Genomic DNA, 14,627 nt, shown 5'->3' on the forward strand with positions numbered 1-14,627 from the left:
ATTCCAACAGAGCCCACTCTTTTAAATTTTTTTCCTTTCCCAGCTCTGGCCTTTGCAGACAACTTTGCTGACATGTGTTTGAGGTGAATGCAGGAGTGCCTGCTCTGCCAACAACTACAAGTTCAACCATAATTTGCTACTAAATTATGTTAGCAACAAATGTTCAGTTGACAGTGTTTTGAATGTTTAATATTTCAATTGACAGACTTCAGAATCTTGTGTCTGTGGCCTTAAAGCTTCCTTTGTTTGTGAGAGCACCAGTTTTAACAATGCTCTCTGAAGAGCAGGGATCTCATGTTCTGCTCGTGTTGGCTGTAGCTGTCCCTATGACAGGCTGTGTCACTAGAAGCTCGGACTGATTCAGTGGAGGGTCAGTGGAGGATAGTCTCATAGCTGGAAGTTCGGGTCACAGTGCTATTCCACAGAAGTAACCATTGCTGAGCATGAAGACGTTGGCAGTGATGAGTGGGATCCACGTGTGGGATGTTCTAGCTATAGTGTGCCAGGTAAGTGCAGATGGCAGAATAGTCTTACTTGGTCATCTTTGGCAAGAGCCTCTTAGGAGATAGCTATGATTTGGATTAAGTGCTGAGGTAGCGTTTGGTTGCTGTCTTCCTCAGGGACTCTGTAGTAGAGAAAGGAGTAACTGGTACCACTGCACGGGTACAGGTTGCAAAGATTTGTTCAGGTTCAATTTAAATTTAGGCATTACTAATTTGGACTAAGGGACTATAATCCATTTTGTCCCCTGTTAAATAGGGAATACTGTAAAGCATTAGAACTGTGCAAAACACTTGTCAAATACATGGAAAGAAACAAAGCAAGTGGTAGATACACTTCTATAAAAAAGGAGGATTGTTTATTCCTCATAAGGGATAATTGTACTTGGCTGTCTACCAGTAAGCTTCCCCCATATGTACATGAGTTGCTTGCGAATTGTTTGGGTCATCAAGTAATCTCTGTAGGTAAGGAAGGGTATAAAATATCTTAGGATTTTGAAGTAAGAGTAGCTTTAGTACTTAAGCTTGGTTCTCGAGTTCTGCTTCATAAATCCCACAACTGCTCTGTTTTAAGGAGATTCTAGTCAGTTCATGGGTATAATGTTATTGAAAGTGGCTCATGCTTGTTAGAAATCATAAAAAAGTAGGGTTTTAGCTGTTCTAATGATAGAATCAAAGTAACTTATCTAAGGAAGATAGTACATGTTTTGGGTTGTGTTTGTATGCTGTATAATGGAGCCTCTTGTCTTGAATTCCTTGTTCCAGTCTGACTTCTTACATTGATTTAGTATAAGAGGAGGCTTTTTATAGGCTTCCCCTCACCCCTTGCTGTGTTAAATAAACAGAAAAAATACTTGAATGTATAGTACTGCAGTTTGATAGTTAACTTTGCATTTATGGCTATTAAAGTTATGTTCATGATTTCCAATCTTCCTGCATCACCTATGTGGCAACATGCTTTCTTTCATCATGCAAAGACATCTGATACTTCCGTGTTGTGATCTGGCACTTAGAGTGGGGCATGTCTTCCTCCTTTAGCAGGAGGGTGTAAAAGAAATGAGAATTCATTTTCTCACATCATGGATATAATGTGTAAATCAGGGAACTTTATAACCTGAACCGTAAAACTCTAGAGCAGTCCTCACTGGGGAGAGAGGCATGTAGGAAGCCTCTGGTTAGGCTAAACAAAATCTTGTCTATGTTTTAAGTACATTTAGTGTTGCTGTTTAACAGAACATACGTGTTTGTTGATGTAAAGGCTTTAAAGAGCCCTAGTAGATCAGTGTAGAGTAGGTACTGCTTAAATAACTTGTGCAGTACCTTTAGGTTGGAAACACAGGTACAGTATAGCACTTAAACTATACTTATTGTAAAAATTAATTTTCAGCAGAAGCTAGTGTGAAAGTTTAGATGTACTACCTGTGCTGAAAAACACGTGAATGTCTTGGCGAATAACCCTAGCTTTTAAAATAGTCATTAAATAGTTTACAACTATCTAACTGTGCATCTTTCGTAAGTAATAGGAGGAGAGTGAATTGAACAGACTAAGGTAGACAGATCCACTTTTATACTTAGTGTAAAAGCAAGGGACAGTGATTGTTATATAATATTTGATGGAGCATATTTATGTGAAATGCCAGGTGGATGCCAACTTTGTTTCGATGCTGTCACTTAATATGCAATTCTGCAGAGTCACTTAGTGAAATGTAATTACTCATGTACAGACCAAGAAGGTGTGTTTAAAAAAACAAAACAACCAAAGAGCAAAAAATAAACAAAACCCAGACAACCAAACCTAATACTAGCACCAGCTCTGAAACAACGAATTTTAACTGCATAGAACTCTTACAGATTTTTGGGGGGTTACATCATATGAAAATGATGAAAAATACTTAAAAAAAATCTTAGATAATAATACAGTATTTTAATAAGTGTTGTTTATTTGTGATGTAGATGTGGATTTGATATGCAGCTAGATAAAAGCTGTTAAATTTTTAATTTCAGTTTACCAAGGAATTTAAACATTTTGAGACAAGAAATTAATTTGCTGATGTTTGAGTTGAATAAACTGTCTTGAAACCTCTCTCAATAACCTTAATAAAACTTCTTCTGCCTTCTTGTCAAGGTGTTGAACCATGGAGTCTAATTTTAGATGCTCAGATTTGAAAAGTTTGCTTAAGCAAACAGCAATCTGTAAAATTAATTCTCATATGCTAATAGGTTTGTATATGTCTTCTGCTTCTGAGGTACCCTTAAGTTCATTGCATTTCTTGGCAAAATACAATTAATTGTTTATTTTTATCCAAGTGTTTCAAACATTGAGTGTCTTAAAGCTGTTTTTTAATGAAACTTGGGCTAAAATGTTACTGCTTGTATAGTGTGAACTTAGGTGTCAGGGTGAATTTGCAAGCTAAATGCACAACAATTTTTTTTCTCCATTATAGTTATTCAGAAACTCAAAGTGCTAAAAAAATTTCTGTGAAAGTTGAGTATAAAGTGTTAATATTTGGAACAACCTATTTTTGTTGTACACTATTTTGATGGATAACAATTTAATTTATAGTTAGTTTTCTTTAAACTCCATGATTATTCCAAGAATACTACTAGTCTTAAATTGGATGTCAGTGATTATTTTTCTTTAATTCCTAAAAGCAGTCTGAACCAAATGTATAACTAGACTGTAGTAAGAAATATAAGCAATAAAGCTAACTCTTATCAGTTGACTTGTTAGCAATTTATTAGCCCTGTATTACATCCCTGGAAAGTTTCCCCCAACTTCCTTTCTGGAAACTTTCTTCTCATGTACATAACCACAGAATTTTGTGTTCTTTGATATCTAATAGTTAATGTTGTTTTCTTTTTTTAAGATGGTATCGCAAAAATCCAGGCATGATTAATTTACTTGAGTGTTAAACTAACCCCATTGTATTGCCTGAGTTAGTGTCTCCACTGTTTGGCGTATGTGGGATGTAATGTTCTTGTTTCCATTGAGCAAAACACAGCTTGATTTTAATTCTAAGTATTTGGGCAAAAGCAGTAGTTAGCATGTATTTAAAGAAAGAGCTTAAAAAGAAAGAAAGGTTTTTCTTATACTGGCACTGTTGCTCAGCAGGATTTTTCTCTATGCTTGTGGGTTTTGACTGAACTGGGTTTGACAATGCTAGGGTTTGGTGGCACAAGTGACTTAAGTTTCTGTTAGCATTGCTGCAGCAGTCTATAGCATGGATGTGAGAATGGTGTCAATCTCTGTTTAAGGCAGAGCTGCTGAAGTTTTCAGCTATTGCGTTAGTAATGGTATCTCTCATTTGAGAGCACATGTCTTTTTGCTTTTGTTGCTGTTACTTGTGTAGTGTTCAGGAGGAGGAAGATGACAGACCTGTGGATGGAGGGGCAAAACGTAAACTAGAAAAAAGATGCTGGGAGGAAACAGGAAATATAATTAAAGCAAGAGAAAGAGAATCTGAGCTGGGAAGTTTGGCTTGAAGAAATCTAGTCATTGGGTAGAAGTTGTAGTAAGAACAGGTTGAAGTGAGGGGAGGAGTTGGAGGGAAAGAAAACTACAAAAGAGGGGCCCAGGATTGAGAGATGAAGAGTAGAGGCAAGGGTGAACCAGTTCGGGGAAGCAGATTAGGATTTAAAAAAAAAAAGTCTAATTATGTTTTCATAAACTTGCGTAGAAAGTGTCAGAGTGAGTTTGCATGTGCGGTTATAAACATTGGTCTCCTCTAAAGCTCAATTATTTGACTCTGCATGCTGAATGTTATTTTGAGATGAGCTTACACAGCCTTAAGTTGTATGGCAGTACCAAAATGAGTGCATTTTACAGAGATGGCTCCTGAGTTTAAAACTGACTGACTTCTGGTTATAATGTTAAAAGTGATTGTATAGTGAGAGATTTCCTGAATACTGACTAAATACTTCTTGCTTCTTCTTTTAGACGGGGCTTGAATCCACCCCACAGAGTGAAGTCAATTTCAATGACTACTTTCACACAACAGGAAATAGAATTTCTGCAGAAACATGGAAATGAAGTAAGTATTATTTGAAGAATGTCGAGTGGTTTTGGCACTTTAATATTAAACTTTAAAACACTACTTCAAATGAAATAATCAAGTTTTCCTTTAAGTGGTGCTTCTGAAGAGCTTGTTTCACTTAGCTGGCTGATCATCATAATGTTACGTGTTATTGCCCAACCCAGACAGTCTAGATTCACATGAGCAGTACTTCTGAATTGGGTTTTCTTTTGCTTTTGCATGAGGAAATATGTATCTGTCTTTTACTTTTTTTTCTGCAAGCCCAGACCTTGAGACTGACTGCAGCAGTGTTTCCTGAAAGAGCGTACCGTGACAAAAATAAATCTGTTGCTTGTAGCTGTATTTCTTCAGAGTAGGTGTCGAAAGTCTTCTAGTAGTTTCAACAGTGTCTTTCTTTAATGAAAGTATATCAATGTTGAAGGTTCTTGAAGAGAGGAAGGAAAGGGAGAATTTTTTTCCTCTATGGATTGTTATCCAATAAGTGTCTACATGTTTAGAGTGGCTTGGGGCAGCTTTGAAGACAAAGTTCTAGTGTATTGCCTTTTTGTTCTTTTTAGTAGATGAAAACTAAATCTGAGGTGAATGTTGGATTGGCTCTTTGGGGACACATGGAGCCTGTAAACCCTGGATGTGGCTACTGCTGTCTTCAATTTGAGAATGAAGTTTGTCTTTTAATACCATACTATAGCATTGATGATTTTAGAGGCAGCTTTTGCTTCTGTTCTGAATCAGAAAAACTTCTATTTCACTTTGATTGGATGTGTATTCTGTTTTAGTAGAACTATTGATTGTAGGCTGTATAGTGTCTTATCAGCATGTTCTTGTGAAGCTTTGTGGGGGTAAATCCCATCATTAGCTAAAATGCTGATACTTAACTTTCTTAAATTTGGCCCATTCATAACTGTCAGGTTGAAGAATGAAAACAGAAGTAGCAGGTTTTTTTTCTGTCCTGGTAAATATGCATTATTTGTTGAAGTAACTGTTAGTGGATGATTCCTCTAGACAGAGCGGGAGCAAGGTCTAAACTCTTCCACATGTTATAAAATACTCTTAATGGCTTTGACTAGGTTTCTTTGGAATTGTTTTGGCATGTTAAAGCTGCATAACACTGCATATATATGTATATACATATATGTGTGTGCATGTCTATATAGCATATTGCTGACTTTTTGCATAGGGAGAATAATAAAGAATCTTTTGTGGGTTCAGATATAGTGTGTGGGAATCTCTTTCCATAAGATTAGATTGTAAACTCTAGCTTTCCTTTAAGCTTCACAAGTGTAAAGGAAAATGTGTGTGTGTACCTCCCTCCCTGCATCTGTTTTAATTTCAGTTTTTCACTGAATCCGCAACAGCTAGAGAATGCTACCAGTTTCATTTTTCACTGATCTGGATCCTTAAGTGATCCCTACTCAGTCGGTTAGTGTAGTTGTCCTTCTCATAAACCTGACTAGTCTGCCAATCATAATGATTTAATTGATGTGTAATTTATTATTGACATAAAAAAGTTCACAGATCTCTGCAATGTTGTACTGTGTTTCAAAAGCAGGGGTCTCTGTGTTTGTAGTACTTATTCCTCTAATTAAAGTATTGCAATGATTTAAATGAGCTACCTCATAAATGAAGATGTCCTCCTGAGTTTAGTTTTGGGTTGTTGGATAGCAGTGCATTGCCTTAATTCTACGTAATACTGAATAGGTATTTGTAATTGCAGATGTAGATTTAAGAGGTGCTCAAATACTGAACAGAAATGATACTGTTTAAACACTGTTAGAAGTTTAAAATCTAATTAAACATGTTTTCACTTTGTCATGCTGTATGTTGCAGTAGTTAAATAAGCTTTTTCTTGTTAGTGTTGGACTTTGGAATACTGACCTGCAGATAAGATAAAGTATTGGGCAGATGAACTTCATCTAACCTCAAAAAAACCTTCTTTGGTTAGCTTGCTCTTCAGCATAGGTGGATCTTGTGTATATATTAAGAAATGAAATTTTCTAGGATAAACTTGTTCAAACATGGAACTGTCCAACATTTTAGAACATGGACATCTGAAACAAAATATGGTCACTGAATGGTTTAGATGTTGTAACATTCAGGTTTTTTAGTTCTGCAGCTATATGTATAAAAAAAAAAAAGCTCAACTTTTTGCAATCTAGTATATTTAACTTCCATTTTTCTGTACCTTTTAAAATACTTTCTTTCCCACTTTGTCCTCCCAGTCTTTCTTCAACATGGCCAAGGCCTCTGTGGTAAGCCTTCTTGCTTCCAGGGGAGTAGATCATGGTGTACAACAGGGAACTTGTTCTGAATAGAAAGGAAGATAGCAAGAAAGTTTCCCTAAGATAAGGTGGTTAAGGTGGTGAGTTGTTCCTAGAAGAATTAGTTTTCCACTCTCCTTCAAAGAGTATTTATAAGGTCAATGTATTATAAGAGGTTGAAGTTCTCTTACAAAAAAAAATAAATTCCTCATATCTGAAATAGTAACTTTTCCCCAGTTGTCACAAATTGCCATCTTTGTGGCACACGTGGGTAAAATGTTCAGTTACTAAAAGGCTTCCAGAAAGCGACTGCTTTGGGAAGAGATTATTCAGAGCAGCTTCTCTTCAGGTGTGAGACACCATCTTCTTCCCTGTATATACACCTCCAAAGAATGTCTTTCTGGCACAGGTAACTTGAACTTTTTTTGGATGAGTTTTTACTGCTTCAAATACAGATTTAAATCTTTTTACTGTATCAGAAGACACCTATACTTTGGTGTTGCTCAAGTGCCTTCTGAAGTCATTTTGAAGGATAAAGGCAATTCTGACTCACTGGGTAGGATTTTTCCCCTCCTTGTTCTCTTCATGAAGAGCAGTGTGAGGTATTTTCACGCAGTATTTTCATGTTAAGAATAATGAGGAGAGAGTGGTATGGAGATGGTTCTGTTGAATACTCATAATCAAATGATGCTAACATTGATTAGGCCTCTGATTCAGTATTGCAATGGTAGTAGAAACTGAACTCACTGTTTGCAGAAAGTGGAGGTGGTACTACTCTCATGTTGCCATTATAGCTGTGAATATTTTTTCAGAAGCTTTCCCCTGAAGCTGAAGAATAGTATTATGAGGCAAACCAGTTACACAGTTAATTTTGAAAAGTGCTAGATATTTTACAACCTTTCTGAACAGCCTATTCTAATATGCGTATGGTGGAAGATGATGATTTGGATGGTCTTGTATTTGGAAAAATCTGTGTTCCTCTGGCAGCAAAGACTGTGTTTACCTGAGCTAATGAGTAGCATGCTATGTGGGTATGCTCAACTGCTTGGGATTAGTTTAACAGTGCTTAATTTTGTTTTAGTGACAGTCTTTCTGACTCTTGATAGCACCTGTACAAGTACCAGTTTCCTGTACCCTTGCAGAACTAGTAGCAGTGTGGGGCTGGTTCAGAGCTGGTGTTCGGCCTGACCAGAATGCTTTCCTAGAATCTCCTTTACTATGGAATGTGGCCTAGAAACCCTGGAGGGAAAAGAGCAGTACTAAGCTGGAGCTGATGAGTCCTGACAGCATGAGCTGTGCAATCAGGTGTCCTTGTAGTACATCCCTGGTTCTGCTAATACGATACAGAGATACATGAGCTGATTGTGTATAGAACAATGTCTTTGTTAGCAGGATTTACTAGCTTGGACTCTGTGGTTATGAAAGCAGCTATATCTTCTGGACCCAAACTGGCTTTGAAATCAGTATACTGGCAGTATAAAATTCTTTTAAGCTACAGAGATTAATGAATAATATTGACATCAGAAGTGCTGAATTACTAAACAAAACTATAACTTGCTTACATAAGGGAACTGTTTCCAAATCTTTCTTCCTGTGGTGAGTGTTATGTTTTGGAACATAGTTTTGTTGTGTGGTAATCTGTAGTTCTTTGCACTGTCAGCATTACATTTGGTGCATAACTGAGGATATTTTATTGGGGAGGGGGAAGGGGAGAAGAAGAAATCTAATTTGGCATTTACCACACTCCTGAAAGGGAATATCTCATTAGAGCTTTTTAAACTAGACCGGCATGTGTAGTCTTCCTGTGCAATGGTATGTCTGGGTCTAAACAAGAAGTGCTGTAGGCCTAGTAGTGTGCTTTTCCCTAGTTGAAGTGCAGCTTCCACCAGCAGAAGTACTTGTCCCACTATAGCTTTTCCTTGCCATGCTGCCTTCACTGCATACAAGAGAAGGTGGCTTCATGAGCAAAACCTTAATTTTGCTGGCCTAACTGAATTTTTATTATTCCTAACTAGCACAACTATGCTAACAGGAGTTTCCAAAGTGTGGTGGTGGCTCAATGTGTTGTGTAAGCAGAAGGCCTTTGTCTCTCCCATATCTGCCTTCCCACACACACTGGAGATCTGCATCAGTGAAATAGTTATGACATGGTAAAGTGTTGTTTGGTAGTTGAAATATGTAGCACTGGAATAGAAATAACTGACATCTCCGGTTGTCTCAGGCTTTCTGCAAAATTTGATGGATACTGCTGACTGACTTCTTTTATTAGAAGTTTTTTTTCATGTGCCTGTCCTTCCCCAACTCTGTAAAAACACACACAAAAAACCCCCAAACATGACAACAAACCTAGAAGCAAACCCAAAAGCTAAACATTTGTGGAAAACAGGTATGTTTATGTTCTTCTTAGCCTTTGAGCCCTGCCTGGAGCTCCTGAAATAATGAAATATTTCTAGGAGTCTGGGTTTTAAACCAGAAGCCTTTCTGGTCAACTTTATTTTGTGGAGTAGCAGACGTGCAATGAATGGGATGAGTTCTTTGTTCCTTTCTGTCAAAGCTGAAAACAAGGGTAATTACTCAAACTGTAGGACTACAAATGTAAATAGAGTATGGAAAACAAGATAGGTAAATGTATTATTCTAGGAAAAAACATTTCTCCCTCGAATAGCTGTTGAGTACAGATTCAGGGAAACCAATGGTATGAAGAGAAATATAGGTAAAGACTTTATTATAACATAGAACATGCACTTGGCCCAATTTCTCCTTTCAATGATATATTTAAGTTACGGCAACTCACAGTTTCTGCCTTGCTACCTCCTGGGTTTTCATCTAGGTCAGGGTGAGTAGGTTGAAGCTGGTTGTGATTCTCTTTCCCTCTTTGCTTCATGCTGTATTTACTGATCTAATTCTGCAGCTTCCCAGTATCCAGTTGCCAAATGTCTAATGACATCCCTCGCAGGATCGGAGCTTGTTGGCAGAGAACAGGTGCTGTTCTTCCCAAACCCGTTGTAAAAGGATTCTCATGAACTTTTAAATTTCATGAAGTTAACTGCTGAATCTTGTTTTCTACTTATTGTTACCTGGCAAGATAAAACTTTGCTTTGTCTTGGTACTTTGCAGCTTCCACAATGTAATAGAGGCAGACAAAACTTCAAAGTCTTGCTTCTGTCAACCCTTCAATAAAAGTAGACTTTCAAATACTGCATACGCTTGATCACTCTGACTTCAATGCTGTCTTTTTTTTGTTTGTTTTTTTTTCTTGCTGCATTGGTGAACCAGTGGGACTAATTATACTTTTCAGGGACAGCGGACAATGATTATGGATTGTTGGATATGTTCCACTGTTTCTAGGGGCTTCCACATAACTTGAATGTTTACTCTTGGCTCCAGCTTGCCAGACTCTTCTTCTCTAAGCAGAGCATTTTGTTTAATAGTTTTGGTTATCAAAAGGAGGAGTATAGCAAGGCTTTTGGTGAATGAACAGAGCTTTTGAGCAGAGGCTTATTTGTGCTGCTGTTGCAAAAAGAACAATATTAATATTAAATGGCTGAACCAGAGTATCACCAAGAAGATGGTGCAATGTAGAAGGATTTCAGAAAGCCACAGAATTTTTAGGCCTGGTACCTTAATAGTAATGTTGTGTAACTTTGTGGTGAGTTGGGATGCTTCTTCATGTATTATCTATAAAAGCAAGGGAATGAGTAATTCTGTTAAAATGGAGCTTAAGATGTATTATGAAACTCGGGCAGTAGCATTTTCCAAATCAGCTCTGCAAGTCTGATTTATGTATGGAGTAGCTAGAGTAGAGAGGTGTTTTGAAATACATGCTCTTTGGGATATCAAATTCAAATTTCTCAAAGCATATATTCTGAATTTTTGCTTCTTTTGAAAACTACTTCCTTGAGTTTTTTTCTCAAATACTAAGTTTGTATTAGAAAACTAAGAAGAAAACTTCGTGTTTAGTAGAGTGACTTGTTGCTTAAAGTTTGGTTTTGTACAGATTTATATGCTCTTTACTGCCTTTTTACACTTTTTTCCCCATGTCCTGCAAGTAATGGCTGTGCAAGAATCAGCACATACTGTAAATAACCATGTGTTAATTTGTTCAGGTGTCCTGCCTAGGCAGCTGTCAGGCCAGACAGAACACAGAACTGAAGCTCACGTTGAAGTATTGGCAACTAAAGTTGTCAATCTGATTTTTCTACATTTCCACTAATTATTTTTCTTTTGTTACAATTAATCTTTTAGTATCTCAAGTGCTGTCAAATTCAGATAGTGGATTTAAAAGCTGTGATTAGTGGGGAGTAGTCAGGGTACCAAAGATGTAAATGCTGAGTGATCATTCCCCACCATAACTCAACAGCAAGTTATATGGTATAAATTTCCTTGATCTTTATCATAAGAATAACTTTTAAATAGCTTTGAAATAAAAAAATTGATGGCCTGATCAGTAAAAATATTCACATTTCTCACAGCAAACTTTTCTTTGCACAACATTCAGTACTCTTAGTTGACTTATTTTAAGGCTATGGGAAAATAACTATTTCAACGAACAGTTGTATGATGATGTGAGTTCTGTTTCTGACTTTTTAATTTCCAATTTTGATTTCATCCTGTGGTATTGCACAGCACACTGCCACTTGCTTTTTTGTAGATAGCTGAAAATTGTGTATTATGGCTTGCTTGAAGCATAATCAATGCAGTATTGTGGACCCCTGTCAAGTCAGATGATAGTAACAAAAGTATAGCTAGAAAGAGCATACAGGTCACCAGCAAACAAGGAAAGACAATGGGCCTTTTATTGTGTTCTGAATGCTTGCTTGGAACGGCTGCTGATGTTCAAAGCATTGTGTGGTACTTCATACAGAAATAGACAAAACTGTGTCTTTTAATAGTTCCGTGTGTGATACTAAAGCTTTATGAAATTTGGCTTTCTAAAGGACTTGCCTGTATTTAAGACTTCTAAGAAATTGTACTTTCTCTGAGAACCCTTTGGGTAAAGAAACTTACATGAAACTTAATTTGTATCTCTGGTGTGGTAAAGATTTAACCTGTGTTTGTATAGCTACTGCTGTCAAATTCTGTTAAAATGAGAACTTCTTGCTGAAGCATGTGTGATTAAGTCTAGGTTCTGTTGCTTGGTGGCTGTGTGGTGTTGTGTGTTGCCCATTAGTAATACTGTTCTCTCTGCTACCAGTAACAGAAAACAAATAAGAGTGCCTGGCAGGTTTAATTAAATAAATTACAGTAGTGACTTAAGGTATATTTCAGTTGTTACTGCTTTTGTGTTTAGGTATTTAGAAGAAATTATTTGCTCCAGGAAACACTTTTGGAAGCCTGTTTTCTGAAGGTTTGCAAAAATTGCAGTGCAGTGCAAGAACTGACGCCTTTAAGGAGCTTGCATCATTTTAAACCAACAACATGTTTGGACAGTATAGTCCTCCTCCGTACCTGTTTGCATATTCATAGAACTGTTATCTACTATAGCTGCATAGCTGGTAAATGATCTGAGGTTGGCAAATCAAGGTAGACACTGTGTTACTTCCACTACATCATCTTCCCCAGAGAGGTTTTCTGCCACAATGATCTGTGACTACACAGGACCTTGTTTTCTGATTTCTCTTATAAATCGTCTGTAGCGGTCAGGAAGGCTTGAGACTATTTGACACAGAATTGGTTTGTTTTTTCTTCTTTTCCCCTCACTCTGAATGCTTAGGCATTTCAGGGTGAAGATGAAGCAGAAAACTGGGAGGGAGAAAGGTGGAAAAACTGGGTTGTGGTTTGACTGTTTCTGTGTGTTGGTCTCAGTACAGGTTTCAGTGGTACTAGTGACATGGTAATTGTGATGAGGTTCTTTGATCTGACTTGTTTTGGATGGTAGGAGGAAGGAGAGTAATTTAATGGCCTGATATGGGTGGGGAAGAGGACCTCATCTTTCATTCACTAGCACATCTTAGACTGGATGCAAACTGTTTATCATGGTACGGCCCTGAGTGTTATTCTACTAGGTGTGGGATCAAGTAGGGGCTGTTCTAACACTTGCCTTTCTGCTTGTCTGAAATTGGGCACAACTTTTTCCTTTCTTCAGTGTTTCCTGATGTTCCTCCCAATACTGAAGTTGGGGTTGGGGGGGGACTGTGTAGATTTGGACACCACCAACTCCTGCTGTGAGGTGTTCTGTAACTAGCCACAAACAGGACTTCTCTTTCTCCTAGCAATCATATGACTACTAGTTGGTACAGTTATACTCACAAATCTACATATAGAAAGACTACTGCTGGCCCACATCAGACTATCCACCGCAGATGTTTAAAGCTATACCCATAAATGTTCTGACTTTCTAAATCTTGTCAGCAAAAAGTAGTGCTTATGTGAAAGATTGCTACTAATAAAATAGTGCTTCAAGCTATTATTTTAGAAAAGACCTGTGACTTTTTTGACTAGATTTATATCTTCTAACTTTGTATGAGGAAGTATTAAAGAAATACCTTCAGTTTCATTTCACCTATGTCGTGGTTTAACCCCAGCCAGCAACTAAGCACCACGCAGCCGCTCACTCACTCCCCCCCATCCAGTGGGATGGGGGAGAAAATCAGGAAAAGAAGTAAAACTCCTGGGTTGAGATAAGAACGATTTAATAGAACAGAAAAGAAAAGACTAATAATGATAATGATAACACTAATAAAATGACAACAGTAGTAATAAAAGGATTGAAATGTACAAATGATGCGCAGGGCAATTGCTCACTACCCGCCGACCGACACCCAGCCAGTCCCCAAGCAGCGAATCCCTGCCCCCCCCCCACTTCCCAGTTCCTAAACTAGATGGGATGTCCCATGGTATGGAATACACTGTTGGCCAGTTTGGGTCAGGTGCCCTGGCTGGGCATGAGAAGCTGAAAAATCCTTGACTGTAGTCTAAACACTACTGAGCAACAACTGAAAACATCAGTGTTATCAACATTCTTCACATACTGAACTCAAAACATAGCACTGTACCAGCTACTAGGAAGACAGCTAACTACATCCCAGCTGAAACCAGGACAACCTATTACCATACTGCAAATAATGACCGTTTAAATTACGAACTCAAATCAGTGCATTAAACTTAACCCTTTGGTGGACTGACAATACAATTGCTGAATGAATGCTAAGTGGCTGAGTTTATTTGAAGTAGGAACTACTGATCTTATTTTTAGATGAGCATTTAAATCACTAATTTGGAGCTATCCTTTGATCATTAGATCTGTTTCCTATTGTTGTTTGTCTCTATCCTATAGATGACAGTAAGGACTGTTGAGTGTTGGACATGCAAGCAGGCTATATAAAATTGAGACATCAAGTATGAAATGCATACTTGCACTGTCTGTCTAATCTGTTTAATCCTGAGCAATCTTTGAAATGACCTATAAGATTTACCACATTTGACAGCTAGTGCTCCCGAAGATGCTAAGTTGCTACAATTTTGGTGGAGTTAGCTGGCCAGGTAAAGAAGAAAACGTCTGGGGAAGACGATGTAGTGGAAGTATCACAGCTTCTACCTTGATTTGCCAACTTTCAGGGTAATTGGTTTATGCAGCTTTTGCTGGTTAGAGCATGTGCTTCCTCTGAAGGTCATGGGGACAATGCTGAAAACCTGACACTATTGCAGGAGTAGAGAGCAGCATTTGTAGGAGGCATATAAGAGGGATGATCAGGACTATTTCAGAAAGGTGTGGGGAAAAAAGGTTATGCATCATAAAAATAAAGCTTTTTTGACTCCACTTCTCTGGAAAAAAAAACTGTTCTACAATGGCAGTCTGTTTTAAAGGGTAGTTAATGTTTGGTATATCATCTAGG

The 14,627-nt window shown here is 37.7% G+C and overlaps 1 protein-coding gene across 9 annotated transcripts in view; it reads left to right on the forward strand.

The window, feature by feature from the left end:
* The window catches only part of AGFG1 (ArfGAP with FG repeats 1), a 38,467-nt gene that overhangs the window by 5,460 nt on the left and 18,380 nt on the right, over window positions 1-14,627 (forward strand). For all 9 annotated transcript variants that reach the window (XM_069792165.1, XM_069792159.1, XM_069792160.1 and 6 more), the window contains exon 2: window positions 4,438-4,531. In XM_069792165.1, coding sequence (XP_069648266.1) covers window positions 4,438-4,531 — 94 coding nt within the window. The remainder of the gene's footprint in view (window positions 1-4,437; window positions 4,532-14,627) is intronic.

The sequence above is a fragment of the Haliaeetus albicilla genome, chromosome 9, assembly GCF_947461875.1.
Source record: "Haliaeetus albicilla chromosome 9, bHalAlb1.1, whole genome shotgun sequence".
Classification (NCBI taxonomy): Eukaryota; Metazoa; Chordata; class Aves; order Accipitriformes; family Accipitridae; genus Haliaeetus; species Haliaeetus albicilla.